Source organism: Antechinus flavipes, chromosome 1 (assembly GCF_016432865.1).
Source record: "Antechinus flavipes isolate AdamAnt ecotype Samford, QLD, Australia chromosome 1, AdamAnt_v2, whole genome shotgun sequence".
Lineage (NCBI taxonomy): Eukaryota > Metazoa > Chordata > Mammalia > Dasyuromorphia > Dasyuridae > Antechinus > Antechinus flavipes.
The window spans coordinates 349,762,015-349,776,802 of record NC_067398.1 but is presented as its reverse complement, the minus strand read 5'-3'; the positions used below and the strand labels follow the sequence as shown (position 1 = coordinate 349,776,802).

General features: G+C 31.5%; 1 protein-coding gene across 1 annotated transcript in view; it reads left to right on the top strand.

Annotated features, from left to right (window-relative positions):
* The window catches only part of WDR7 (WD repeat domain 7), a 500,592-nt gene extending 486,194 nt beyond the window's left edge, over positions 1-14,398 (top strand). Inside the window, exons 27-28 of the mRNA XM_051969585.1 lie at positions 6,496-6,600; positions 11,551-14,398. Of these exons, the coding sequence (XP_051825545.1) occupies positions 6,496-6,600; positions 11,551-11,754 (309 nt within the window). The 3' untranslated portion in view covers positions 11,755-14,398. The remainder of the gene's footprint in view (positions 1-6,495; positions 6,601-11,550) is intronic.
* Positions 14,399-14,788: the final 390 nt, after the last annotated feature.

Below are 14,788 nucleotides of genomic sequence, written 5' to 3'. Positions count from 1 at the left end.
ACCGTCAGGATACATACCTAATAAACTTTTTAAAGCATCAGATGCTTATAAGAAAAGGAAAGGGAATTAATTTTTCACTTTTCCACCATACTGAGATGCATTTCCTTTAAACTAGTTTCCCTTTTTCTTGACTAACAAGCAAAGTTGTCAGTCAAGAAGATGTCTTTGTCTTCTTTCTGCCTTCCTTGGTTCCCTCAGTGCCACTTAATCATGAAATAATTTGCCTTTTGTGTTGACGTGTCATGAAGAGACATGTAGCCCTACTTACCTTTAATTATTTGACTTCCTTTATGATATAGAATAATAAAATATCTTCCCTTTGTATCCAATGACTAATACCAGAGGAAATGTGTCCTACACATTAGGACCTGTGATTGTTTTAGTATAGGAAACTCCCAGTTTGCAGAATAAAGTCTTAGAGAATGCTTGGCATATACTAGCCACTTAATAAATATTTATTGAATTGAATAGAGTTGCTTAGAGCACAGTATGGTCCAACTATTTGCTCTGGTTCGCTTTAAACCAAGTCTTCTTTGCTCCAAGACCAGCTCCTTATCTACTCTACAATGCTGCCTTGCGCAAATATGTTTTTTGCCAATTAGTTTTTAACAAAGCTAATACTATGCATTATCAATTAGTAGTAGAACTCTACATTTTCCATCAACAGTTCTGCTTGGTTTTAACTCCATCGAGTTGTTGTTTGTACTTTGTTTTTCGCAAAAGACCATAATATTCAGGGAGGTGATGCCATGACATACAAGTGAATTGCATTTAAGTGAAAGATCATGTTCCTAATGACTAGTCCTTCCTACCTCCCTTATTCCTTTAGATTTCCTTTTGTGTATTGTCATCCCTCATTAGATTGTAAATTCTTTGAAGGCAGGGACTATCTTGCCTTTTTTACTTATATCCCCAGCACTTAAGCATGGTGTCTAGCACATAATGGGCCCTTAATAAATGTTTATTGAACTGGCAAATTTGTAACCTCTACAAAATGTGCTTAGTTATGTTCTTAATGATGATAGATTTGGAGTTAGAAGGACCTCAGAAGCTATAGAATCCAGTCTCCTCATTCAACATATGAGGAAATTGAGATACAAAGTAGCTAAGCTATTTGCTCAAGATCTGACAACTTATAAATGTTTGAAGCAGCCTTTGAACCCAGATTTTCCTGGCTTTAAATATAGCCTGTGTCTCATTCCCTTAGTATTTTGCTCTTTCTAATGTGATAACAGATACTGTTACCTTTGGTAGATGGAATACTTGTACCTTATTAGGAATTTATATTTTATTGGAATATTTTAGCCTTCCCCTTCTTTTGTTTTTGTGTCTCAAATTCTTTGCCTTTCTTGTCCCTCCACCTTTACTTGTTGAAAATCTTTTTTAATGTACAAGACATAATCCAAGAGACCTCTTGGTCTTTCTTGATTCTTTGCCTCACCAACTCTAAACCAGAAGGAATCCTCTCTTTAATCTCTCAAAATGCTTTGTTTAAAGCTCTCCTGGGCACTTAATTCAAGTAAACTGTTACAATATGTGAGTACATGTTGTTGTTACTTTTTCCTATTTCTAGATTATAAATCCTTTAAAGGAATGTCAGAGTATCATCAGTTTAAGTCTGGAAGAGATTTTTGAATCCATTCATTCTGTCCCTCTTGTTTTTCAAACTAAGACCTAGAAAGAATGGTTAAATCACTTGGCCAGAGTCAAACAAGCAGTAAGTGGCAAAGTCTTGATATGAGCCTGTGTTTTTAGACTTCAAATACAGGACTTTTTCTATTCATGCTTATGCGTGTTCATTGTCTCAATCTTAAGAGTTGACAACTAGTTATAGAGGTTGTGCTTGTGCATGTGATATGCTTGCTACCACAAACACTGAGTTTCTTAAAGCATTTGAAGATATGGGGGGTGAGGAGACATGAACAGGGAAACAGTATATTATTTTTGTTTTTGTGTTCTCAGTGTATTGTAAATAAAAGGTGCTTAACAAGTGCTTAATGAAAGAACCCCAAAAGTAACTAATGATGGGGATTTCAAGCACTGCATAGAACCAATGGAAGTAAATATTTGAAGTCTCATACTTGTTTTGCATCCTTCAAATCATACTACTCTATCTTATTCAAGAAGTGATTATGAAAGTGCTCTGATAAACTGTAAGATAAAATTTTGAAAAATCTCTTAATTCTTTTAAAAATTATAATTTTCCTATGGATTCTAACTCTTCTTTCCAGCATTAGTTATCTCTACATTATAGTAATATAATTTACTTTCCATTGCATTGAAATTCAAAGGACTGGCCAGATTCTTTTGGCTTTGGTTTTTCATGTCATAAAAACTATTTGAAGTGAGGGCCGTGGATTTTGCAGAGCTTTTAATAGTAATAATACTTGTTATATTTTAGTCCTGTATTGAATTTTTAAATAGTCATTGTTGAATTTAAAAAAAAAAACATTCATTGGGTATTGGTTTTTTTCTTATTACTGACAATAAAATATCAGTAATATAAAATGTCTTCCTTTTTACACTGTTTAACCTTCCAAAGAAGGTATAATAAAGTCTTACTTTTTAGTTTTAATTTTACCATTTGACATTTGGAAGCTGAATGGCAAACACCCTAGGGAGTGATAAGCCATGTGAATCTGAGTTTTAAAGAAAATGGTCTTGTCTGTAAGAGAGAGTTACAGTTTTTGTTGATACTGCCATCTAAGAAATATATGCTTCTATTTCCTTCTGTGTAAAATGGAATTAATCATGTTTCTTTCTATAGCACATGGGATATATTGAATGATGTTATATAAATGCAAGCATTTCTTATTATAAATCCTGTCTCAATATCTTTTCTAAGAGAGAAATGCTTAACAACAGAACAATTTAGTTTCCTGTTAATAATGATTATTTGATTAATTTTTAAGAGTACTTCTTAAATTACATTAATTTCTTTATGTTCCATTTCTCTCTTTAGAAGGCAGAACTATCTTTGTCCAAAGTAGTGGTGCAAGACATGATAATCATTTGCATATGAAAATAAAACAACTATTCTTTCTTTTTATTCTTGGCCTTAAACCAAATGAGGTGAACTCTTCTTAGCAGTTTTAGCATTTAAGATCCAAATCACTGGATTTTGATCCTTGCACAGCTGTGTCCCTAAAACAGTAATCTAGAGGTTAAAGTCAGTTCAGGTGGTACCTTTACAGATCTCAGAAGTTCAGAGATTTTGAACAAAAGACAATAGCAACATTTTTATTACGTTGAGGTCTGAAGCGTCTCTTAGGTTGAAATTGTTACAAACTCACCAGATATACCAAATAGTCTACAAGAGCAAGAACCCCAAACTAGAAGCATTTACTTACTTTATTAGAAAATAGGCCTGTATGATTTTCAGAAATATAAAGTATTTTATAAATTTTTATTTAAATTATATTTAATGTGAGCAGTACCTTGTAAGCCAAATCTGCGGTAGTACCACGGACAGTTACCAAGTTTGTCCTTTACCAGTTTGTCTTCTAAATAATTGGTATTCTTCTGAACTCTAAATGTAAGCAGATTTGTAATCTGACATGGGATTAGTCTTTTTTCCTCAACTCTCCACTGGGTAATGTACTTATTAAATAGCTCAGATTCCATTTTAAGAATGTTCTTAATCACTGGTACCTTTGTTTGGAATAAATGTGCCTCTTATTGTATGATTTTGTTGCCACTGTTCATTGAAAAAGAAATGACATAGAAATAATATTCAAAAGTAGGAAAGTTCTTATACTCTTTTTTTATCTATCATTTTAAACGTTTTAATGAAGTCCTCCTGAATTTCTTTTATGTAAAGGTAGATTATAGATTCAGTCTAATTCTGCTGTTAATGCTATAGATTCACAAAAGATTACATGGGATCACCTGAAGGAATCAATATATCTTATGATTAATATTTTCTATACTTGTCGGTTTTTAAATTTTCAAGAAGTCTTTGATTTAAACAACATGGTCCTTAATCTTTTTTGCTGCCCTACTCTTTTCTGTACTTATCAAAACCACTAGGGTTAAAAGTATTGATCATATGATCAATTCTGACGGATGTGGCTCTCTCCAACAATGAATTGATTCAGACCAGTTCCAATTGTTCAGTAAATGTAGAGAACCATCTACACCCAGGGAGAGGACTCTGGGAACTGAGTGTGGGCCACAACATAGCATTTTCACTCTTTATGTTGTTTTTTGCTTGCATTTTTGTTTTCCTTCTCAGGTTTTTTTGTTTTGTTTTGTTTTTTGTCTTTCTAGATCCGATTTTTCTTGTGCAGCAAGATAACTTTATGGATATGTATACATATATTGGATTTAACATATATTTTAACATTGGAACACCTGCCATCTAGGGAAAGGGTAGGGGGAAGGAAGGGAAAATTTGAAATAGAAGGTTTTGCCAAAGGTCAGTGTTGAAAAATTACCCATGCATATGTTTTATAAATAAAAAGCTATAAAAAGTATCGATCATATTTCAGCAAAATTCTTTTATCAAAGTTTTAGTCTCTAATTCATTTTCACTGTTCATAGTTATTTGTCTGGTTATTTATGATTCAAATGCTATTAATTTGTTTTTAATGTTCATTTTTATAGTTACTAGTTTCTATAACAGTACTAAAATATGATTATATATTCATCATAAATGCATATATAAAGCAGATATATATATAACTAGGTATTTACTATGCAAACGTATAATATGGTATCTAATATATTTCAAGCATGATATGATATATTTTTATATTTTATTTTATTTATCTTATTTTCTTGCTGAGGGAATTGGTGTTAAGTGACTTTCCCAGGGTCACACACCTGCGAAGTATTAAGTGTCTGAGGTTGGATTGGAAGTCAGGTCCTCTTGACTTCAGGGCCAGCACACTATCCATTGTGCCATCAAGCTATCCCTATTTTCATATTTTATGCATCATTTTCCTATGCTGATTGTACATATATGTTTTTAGATATTTGTGTGTGTGTGTGTGTGTGTGTGTGTATGTAACTATACACATACTTGTATATATTGGTATACATAGTACATGTATATTTCTTATATATTTTTAATTTATGAAAATAGAGCATTTATTTAGTTACCAGAATTTTTACTGTTCCCAGAAAACTGATAATGCAGGTTTTGGTTGGGAATTAATGAGATATCTAGATCCCTTTATAAGCATCTTAACTATTATTAACTATATTATTTAATTATAACTCATTTAAATCTTTTTTCACTCATTAGCATTAATTGATTTACAAGTATTAGGCTATTTCACTAGAACCAAAAGTTTTATTTTTATATATATATATATTATATTCTTTTTTTTTATTTACAAGATATATACATGGTAATTTTTCAGCATTGACAGTTGCAAAACCTTTTGTTCCAGTTTTTCCCCTCCTTCCCCCCACCCCCTTACCCAAATGGCAGGTAGACCAATACATGTTAAATATATTAAAGTATATGTTAAATACAATATATGTATACATGTCCATACAGTTATTTTGCTGCACAAGAAAAATCAAACTTTGAAATAGTGTGCAATTAACCTGTGAAGGAAATCAAAAATGCAGGTGGACAAAAATAGAGGAATTGGGAATTCTATGTAATGGTTCACAATCATTTCCCTGAGTTCTTTCACTGGGTACAGCTGGTTCAATTCGTTACTGTTCTATTGGAACTTATTTGTTTCATCTCATTGTTGAAGAGGGCCACATCCATCAGAATTGATCATCATATAGTATTGTTGTTAAAGTATATAATGATCTCCTGGCCCTGCTTGTTTCACTCAGCATCAGTTCATGTAAATCTCTTCAGGTCTTTCTGAAATCATCCTGCTGGTCATTTCTTACAGAACAATAATATTCCATAACATTCATATACCACAGTTTATTCAGCCATTCTCCAATTGATGGGCATCCACTCAGTTCCCAGTTTCTGGCCACTACAAAGAGGGTTGCCACAAACAATTTTTGCACATACAGAACCAAAAGTTTTTACAAAGGAATTAGATGATCTAGTTAATTATTGCTTGAAAATAGCTTTTTTTAATTTTTTTTAAATTCAGGGTCTTTTTAAAAGATCCAAAATGGAAATTCTGATTTAATCAAACATATCCAAGAAAGTGAAGATAGGAGACAATAAAAGAAGGGTACTAGGCTGATTCTTATACATTTGGGTCAGGAATGTCAATTCCAAACTTAACTAGCCCATTACTTTCCAGAACATCAGGACACAGGTAGACTCACCAAAAGAGGTCTGAGGCATTTTGACGAACTAGTGAAGAAATTATCAGCTAACCCTAGAACTACAAATATGAGTCAGTTTGTAAAAGTGGGGGGGGGGAGACTAAAAAAAGTTTACTATTTGTAAAAATGACCTTTTGAACATTATGTTTATCTGTATGTATATATGTAATTAAGATAACAATATTATCACAATGTCTCTGAGAAATTAATATAATTAATCACTTTTGACATTTATTTTAGACAATTCATGGGCACAAGGGACCAATAACTGCTGTGGCATTTGCTCCTGATGGAAGGTATCTTGCCACCTACTCAAATTCTGACAGTCACATTTCCTTCTGGCAGGTAAATACATTTACTACTCCTATAAATTGATTCTGTAATACATGTTATATGTATGGATTTTGAAACTTTAGTAAATATAAGTCAGGTAATATTGAAAACAGAAAATAATCAAGACTCTTGAGTCAACAAGATAATACTAAAAAAAGTTATAGGAAAGAAAAGCTAAAAGAAAAAATATATTTTCCACAAAGCACCTTAGTATTAAATCCATGGTGGATTTATATTAGCCCTTATAATTTGCCATAAAAGCCATTTATTATAAATCTCAGACTTTGGTTGCCATATAATTACTTAGTCTATTCTTTGATTCAGATGAACATTTAAAACTTTATTGTTTTGACCTCTGAGATATTTTATAAGTTTTAGTTATCAGTCTTTATGCTTCTTAACTTCCTTCTACTTTTGGTAGTAAGTTCTTCTCTTCCTTTTCAAAACTTCTGTTACAGCTAATGGTAATGGAACTGTTGCCTTCCCTTGGCCATTGAAAATTACTCACATTTAAGCATTAGCTGCCCCTCCTGTAGATATATAGTTAACTATATAGAGATATATAATTAAGACTTTTGTCATTCTTTTCCACATTTACTTTTTTTCTAATGTAATAGGATACTTTATGAGGTTCTATTTATTGCCTTAAAAGACTAAAAAAAAAAAAAGTTTAAACAAGGTCTGAACACAATTTGATGATGACTTTAAAAAATCAATAGCTAATAAAATGTAAACGTATACAATAAATTACTTAATTAACAACATACTATTAAAGGATGACAACCTCGAAACCTTTCACAGATTTTTTCTTCATTATCTAATTTAGTTTTCCCATTTATTTCTCTTTTTCCTGACTTCCAAAATATATCTCTAGTATCTTAATTAGCTTTTATTAAATTGTTTTCCCTAAAGATATTACCTAATCTTCATTTTTCCCCTACATAACCAGTGTTCTTGCTTTATGCCATTTAGATCCCATAATAAGGCCATTAGCTGACCCTAAATTGGACTCTTGCAAGAAACTTGGCTTTTTTTTATCTTTTTATTTTATTTTAATGGTATCTTATTTTTCCAAGTACATACAAAGATAGTTTTTAACATTCATTTTTGCAAAGTCTTGTGCTCCAAATTTTTCTCCTTCTCCTCCCCTTTTACCCCTCCTCCCCAAGACAGCAAGCAATCTGATATAGGCCAAACATGTACAGAAGAAGCATGTCTTTTAAAGAGCTTACCTACTGATGTTATTCCTGTTTAATACTTACCAAATGTTCATTTATTTCATCAATTTATACTTTGTTCTTCTTTTTCTTTGGAGATGTGCAAAGAAAAGAACTATACTACATTTGTATCCAACACAGTGCCTTCCCTTCATTTCTTTACAAGAACTATTATATTAAATAAATCATATTTTGTTCCACTGATAGGTCTTTGCTCCCAGTTGAAAAATTGATGCTTTACATCTTTAGGATACCCCAAGAGCAAGTTCATTTCTGAATTTTACAGATTTTTAAAAATTCATAATTATAACTGTAATAACTACATTAGAATGGCATTTCAAGATTGGCAGTACATTGTACTCACAATGCTATGAGATATATATAAAACATCATACCCATTTTCATAGATGAGAAAACAGATGCAAAGTAATCCTAATAAAATAAAGTTAGTATCAGAGCTGAGAACTAGAGCTAAGTTTTCTGATTCCAGTGTCATCTTAATCTAAAACACGAGGATGATAATAGAATGAGGATCCAGTGAGACAATGTGTGTAGTATTCTACAGACCTTCAATCCTTCTATAAATGCTGACTATTGTCATGAGGGAGAAACATGGGTGAGACAGATCAAAGTATATTAATATATAAAAATAATATTAAAGCTTATTTCATATGTTTCATTACTTGATAATGTCTCTATTAAAGCAGATAAGTATATTAAAGGGAAATGAAATTGAATTGTCTGGTTACTTCCTGTTATACCTCTGCTAAAATTTTTAAAAAGGAAATAGTTGAAGTCTAACCAAAATGTCATTTTTACATCATTTATGCATTTCCTTTTTGACCTTAGTAAGAATAAAATATGACGGGTAATTTATATTCCATTAGCTTACCCATGTAAAACTACATCGTACTTGGTATAGTGTACATGGGTTTTGAAGAATATGCCTTTCATTGTTTTCTGAGATGTCTAGAATATAATTTGAAAATAATAATGATTAATTTTTAGCTGTCCATAAAATAGATCTCTACTTTTTGAATAATCTTTAGAAATAGCAACTTTTTTCTCTTACTTTGAGCAGAGCCTCAAATTATTGATAGCAAGGTTGAATAAGGAACAAGGAGAGGGTTTTTGTGGATGGGTTTGTGTTTGTTGGCATTTATGTTTCCAAAACCAAATGCTAGTGATATTCAGATTAGCCATTATTTTATATTATCTGTAACATTTGTATTAAGTGTAGAGAATTTTTCCAATGAAATTTCTCCTTAACCCATCATTTTAAATAATCCTCTACTTTCAATGATTCATTCAGAGAAGTCATGCATTTTAGCACCGCATGTATTGGTCAAGAAAGATCTTAAAATTTAATAATAAAATGGTTGAGACCTTGGATTTTTTGACAGAACAATTAATCACAAATTTGAAAAGAAGAGTGAAATAATATAGAATGAATGCTCTCTATGGTGCTTTCCAGCTCTAGAACTCAATGAATTTCCATAGTTTTAGCTTATTTGATTTAATGTTTTAGTTGTGATTTACAGTTTCTGTTACAACATTGAAGAAAAGGCCATGTCATTAATTGATGAAGGGTATCCTCATATCCATACTGAGCATTTTCCTAAATCTTATACTTTCTATGGTATCCCTAGAGAGATGTCCTCTCCCAAACCTCTCATCTACTTTCTACCTTTAGCCGTAACATCCCCTTAGCCTTCATGTACTTCTTTCACATAGTGGACTTAGAAATAAGGAGGGAAAAAAAGAAGGAAGTACCTGAGCATTTGACTACTCATGAGCACAGTACAATTTCATGTATTTATGTTTTCATAGAAAATCTGTGAAAAAGTACAGTTTGTCTTTATCAGCTAAAAATTAGATGTTTAAAAAAATAAAATACACTCTTTAATGCTAGTTCATTTTTAACCACTAATTTTCTGGGTAATTTGGTCAGAGTCATGCTATAATGAGGATTGAATAATTAAAAGTTGTTACTTTTTGTAACTATAACATCTTTGAAATTTTATTCTTTTATAAACTATTTGGGAATCTTAGAAAACATTAAGAGATTGATTTTTTTTAATTTCACTAAATCTTTGGAGGGAAAAATTGTAAAACAGCAAGGGAATTAAGACTTTTGACTATTTGGTTTAAAATATACTAAATGTCAGCCTAACTTTAGCAGAAAGAGTTAACCATAACCATATATTTGGTTTTAAAATGTGACCTCATACACTAGTGATTTTGTTCATCTCTGTGTTGTATTCAGCACTATTATTAATGCAAGAAAATCAGTAACATTAGTCATCTTAAAAGGGTTATTACTCAAGATGATTTAAATTGTGAAAATGTCAGTGCAGCTTGCATGCTCCCTGCTAGAGATGCGGTGATTTACGCTCTCTGACACCATTCTGCTGCTGAGAAGGGCCAGAAAAAGTAATGGCTTATATTTTGTACTGATCAGAATTCAGAACATGATATCAGCAATAACACATCTTAAATGTGCTAAGATTTGCCTAGGTTTTATGTGTCAGATTTTACATATGCAGTTGAGCCATACAAATCCCAAGAACCTAATGTATTGAGATGGAAATAGTACTGAAGAAAAGAGCTGGAAATGAAAGTTATTATATGAGAAGGAGTGAATTAGGAGGGGAACCCATTTCTGAGATTATCTTTCCGGCTTTCAGGATATTTGTCATAGTGTTAAAAGTGTGTTATAAGCCCCCTCCAAAGGAAAACTTCAGAAAAATGTTTCAGAGATTGTTAACTAGATTATAATTGCTTAGATAACTCTATTTCACTATCCTTTTGTAATTTAATTTTTTAAATTGTTAATCATGTGTCATAAATTTGTCATTCATAATTTGACATTCCTTATTTTTATGGATTGAACATAATAAGAGAAGTTATAATGCTTACACAAAATAATGTGCCCAAACTTGATTCACTACCTGGTAAAATGCATTGTAATAAGCTTTCAAGTTTTCTTTATCTGACAGGGAAATCATAGATGAGCTATAGATACAGTGCTGAAATGCTGATTCAGATCTCTCAGTTTAATTTGAAGGGACACAAGAGAAAGGGACTAAGTAAGACATGAAGGACAGAGGGTTACGTTGTGAGATCTGAATCAGTATTTTAGTACTCTGTTCAGTTTTACTCTGTTTCCTCGTTCCAATAGACCATAATTCACAAAATTATACGGTGGTTTTTTGTTTGTTTGTTTTTAGGAAAAATAGATTTTTTTATATTTCATGTTTGTTAATTACAAAATAAAACATTTTAAAAGGCATTTTAATCAGTAGAGAAATATATTGCCTTATAAACTCTTCTACATAAAGGTATCTCCCATTCATATATAGGATGTTAAAATAGAATTGTATTAGTTTTTAATAGCAAGCAAGAAGTTCTTATTTCAAGCATATATTTTCAAATGTAGGCCCTTCTTTATATTTAGTATCAGCACTTTTAGTTTAGGTGAGTTCCCAGTCATTTACTAATGAAGAATTAGGGAACAAATATCATATCAAAGAAAAAGTTTTCTTTCCCCCAAAAAAAATTTACAGAAAAATGATTAACACTATTCCAGGCATTATATATGAAGTTCTTCAGGATTTAAGAAAGTAAACTTTTTAAAGATGATGAATACTCATTTTGAGAAAGAATGATTGAATGAATCTTATTAAACACTGATTTTGATCTTTTTAAAGAAAAAAATGAAGATGTTATTTCTTTCTTGTTCCAGATGAACACCTCACTTTTAGGAAGTATTGGCATGCTGAACTCAGCACCTCAGCTTCGTTGTATTAAAACTTACCAAGTACCCCCTGTTCAACCTGCATCTCCTGGATCACATAATGCACTCAGACTGGCCCGGCTGATCTGGACTTCAAATCGCAATGTTATTCTTATGGCCCATGATGGAAAGGAGCATCGATTTATGGTCTAGAATTAATGTCTCTTAATGATATAATTTTTGTTTTAAAAATTCTCTATAAACCTATATTTCTCCATCCTTACTCATACTGGATTTACCCACATCAGTGCCTATAGAAGTCATCCAGTGGGATCAACCAGATAGCAACATTTATGCATATAGTTCTTTCTATAGGGCAGAATCCCCTTTGTATCAACTGTGGATTTAGAAGTAATATACACCAACTCAATAACATGTTGTTATTTGGTCACCAGATGGTTTAATCCTGCCACTGGTGGAAGGGAAAGGAAGGCAGTTATTGGGAAGGTTCTTGTTGCTTGGTGCAGCAGAAGCTAGAAAATCAATAAACACTGTGATTGCACTCCCTGACTATTTCAGCATTTTCAGGAATTTAAGCTCAAGCTCTAAAGTAAAGTATGATCTAGTAGTTTTGATATTGGATGTTGAGGTAATATGGCAGTCCTAATTATCAACATAATTTTACTTACAGTTTCTTAATGTGTATTATTATTGACCAAAAATTTTCTGCATTTACATGTATATCTTCAGGTGATCACTGGATGATTACTCAGTCCAGTGTTGTAGGCCTTATCAGTTACCTTCCTTTTATGGAATCTAACTGGTTTGAGAGAAGTGAGAAAGTATATGAAGACATTTTCAAAACAAAACAGCCTTTTTCAGGCATGTGCCCTTGTAATGTTCAAGTGATGGCTTGTTCATTAAATAGTTTGCGTTTGTTTTTTTTTAATCCATTGCCTCTTGTGACCTAAACAAAAGAAGCATCTAGTTGATATAGCAATATTTTCAATTTTGCAAAATCTAAGATCATTCTTATCTATATATATATACTGAAGATATTTTTTTTTCTGAGAAAGAACTTACTCCCCTCAGAAATATTTCAAATCTACAAATCAAAATACAAGAAACTACATTTATGGCATGCATTTATCATGTCAATAACTCTAATGTTGAATTTAGCCTTCAAAAACCATTGATTGAGTAAGGTAAGAGGTTTTGTTTGTTTTTGCAAAGGCTCTGCCAAAATAAAAATATCCTAGGCAATTAGCAAATGTGGCACAAAATTCTTGAAAACGTATGAAAGATGAATGATTTATATTTCTGTAAATTTGCTTGAACATATATCCAAAGAAGGATTTTTTTTCTTCTGCACTATTAACTTTAGATGTTCATTTTTTTTCTGCTACATATCAGTTTGTCAGATTATGCTACTTTATGCTTACAGTAATGAAAGAAATCCTTAAAATAATATTTTGTATAAATTATTCCTAACAAACATTGACATATGTATAGTTTTGTTGGATTAAGGATTTGTGGGACAGGAGGATGGTGGCCATTTTGTCTGAAAACTCATAAAAGGAAAAAAGTAAATGATTTATTAGAGAAAAAGAAAATATGGAACTTAAAGAGAAGCCAAAAATGGTAATAAAGGAAAAAGAGCAAATGATTGCTTCTAAATTTAAAAAGCATTGATTTTTCAAAGAAAAAATTTATGTAATATATGAAAAAAGTAGGATCACAGTCCAAAAGCAACACACTGGTTATTTTACTGAAGTGAGTTTTTTAAAGAACAAAAATAAGAAATTAAGACCATTAGGAATGTTTCTCTCATATTGCTGTAAAGTATATTATTTCTAACTGTGGCAAAGCTGTTGTGTTCCTTGGTGGTCAAATTCTATAGTAGAGTTTGGATGTTTTTAAAAGTGGATTTATGCCACATGCATGAATATTGTATTTATAAAGACTATATATGTAGTTTCTAAGGAAGAAGTAAAGAATTATACAGCATAATCTTTGATGCTGTAGTGCTCAACATAGATAGAGAAATATGAAGAAAAACTAAAAAAAAGGTGCACTTAATTTGTTTACCATTAGGCTACCTGAGCCATGAACACCCCAAGTCATGTTTTTTGGAAAGAACACGTCCATGTTTATTTTCTGAATCTAAAAGAGAATTAATTTGTTTTAGTGTACAAAAATATTTTGGGATGATACTGTAAAAGTGTACCTTAAAAAGAATAAACTGCCTATGTTTCTTTTAAAAGAGTTGACTATTTCATAAGAAGGAACAGGACAAAACATCCTCCTTTCATATCTCTTCTAAATATAATAGTGGCATGAAGATTTTAAATAAATTGGGAAAGTTACATGAGTCAAAATGCTCCAAATTTTAATAACATCTTTCCATCTCTCACAGTCTCTGTCCAAACAAATAGTGAAATGATGTTAGTTGTTAGACATATCCAACTGCTAAACTAACATTGGTCAGTTAGTTAAACACAAACCTTTTCACCACTTTGTCAACCACAGTCCCAAATTTCATTCCAGCTTAGAGCTCTCAGCACCATGGTAAATTTCATATTGTCACTCCAGTATAAGCTTTTAGTGTTTTTATTGATTTGTTAGTACAGTATTTGGACTTGTCCTTGTAAATGTAGAGACATCTGTGGCTTCATTGGCAGTTTACAAGCAAAAGATGACATGATGGGACACATGTATGAAAATGTTATGATGACTGAAGTTTCTGTGGATTACAAATGAGTTGAAATTCTGCCAGATTCCCCTTAATAGATGCTCTCTGTACTGAATGTCCCTGTGTACATATGTGTGTGAAATAAAACTGAATTGTACTGAAAAATAGCTTTACTGTGCTGTGTATTTAGGTTGGCTCTTTTATTCATTCTTCTTATACCTTTTCAAATGACATTTTATACTGATTTTTACTTTTTTTTTTTTTTTTGCTTTTCACCACTAAAATAAAACCTATAGTTTATTGAAATAGTTTTTCACTTCCCAATGAATCTAAAAAAATCATGTTCAAGAAATGCAAAATTTTGTTCTAAAGAGATATTAGAGAGCAAATTCCCTCCTCAGATGTTATTAGAAATGTGTATAGACCAGGGAAGAAAGATTACCATGATAAAAACCCAGTATCCTCTGTGGCTTGGGCAGAGTAGTGGAGCTCATTGTCATTTTATCTGCCTTTATGATCTTCTAAGTATCTTGTTAATTGCACCAAATTATACAT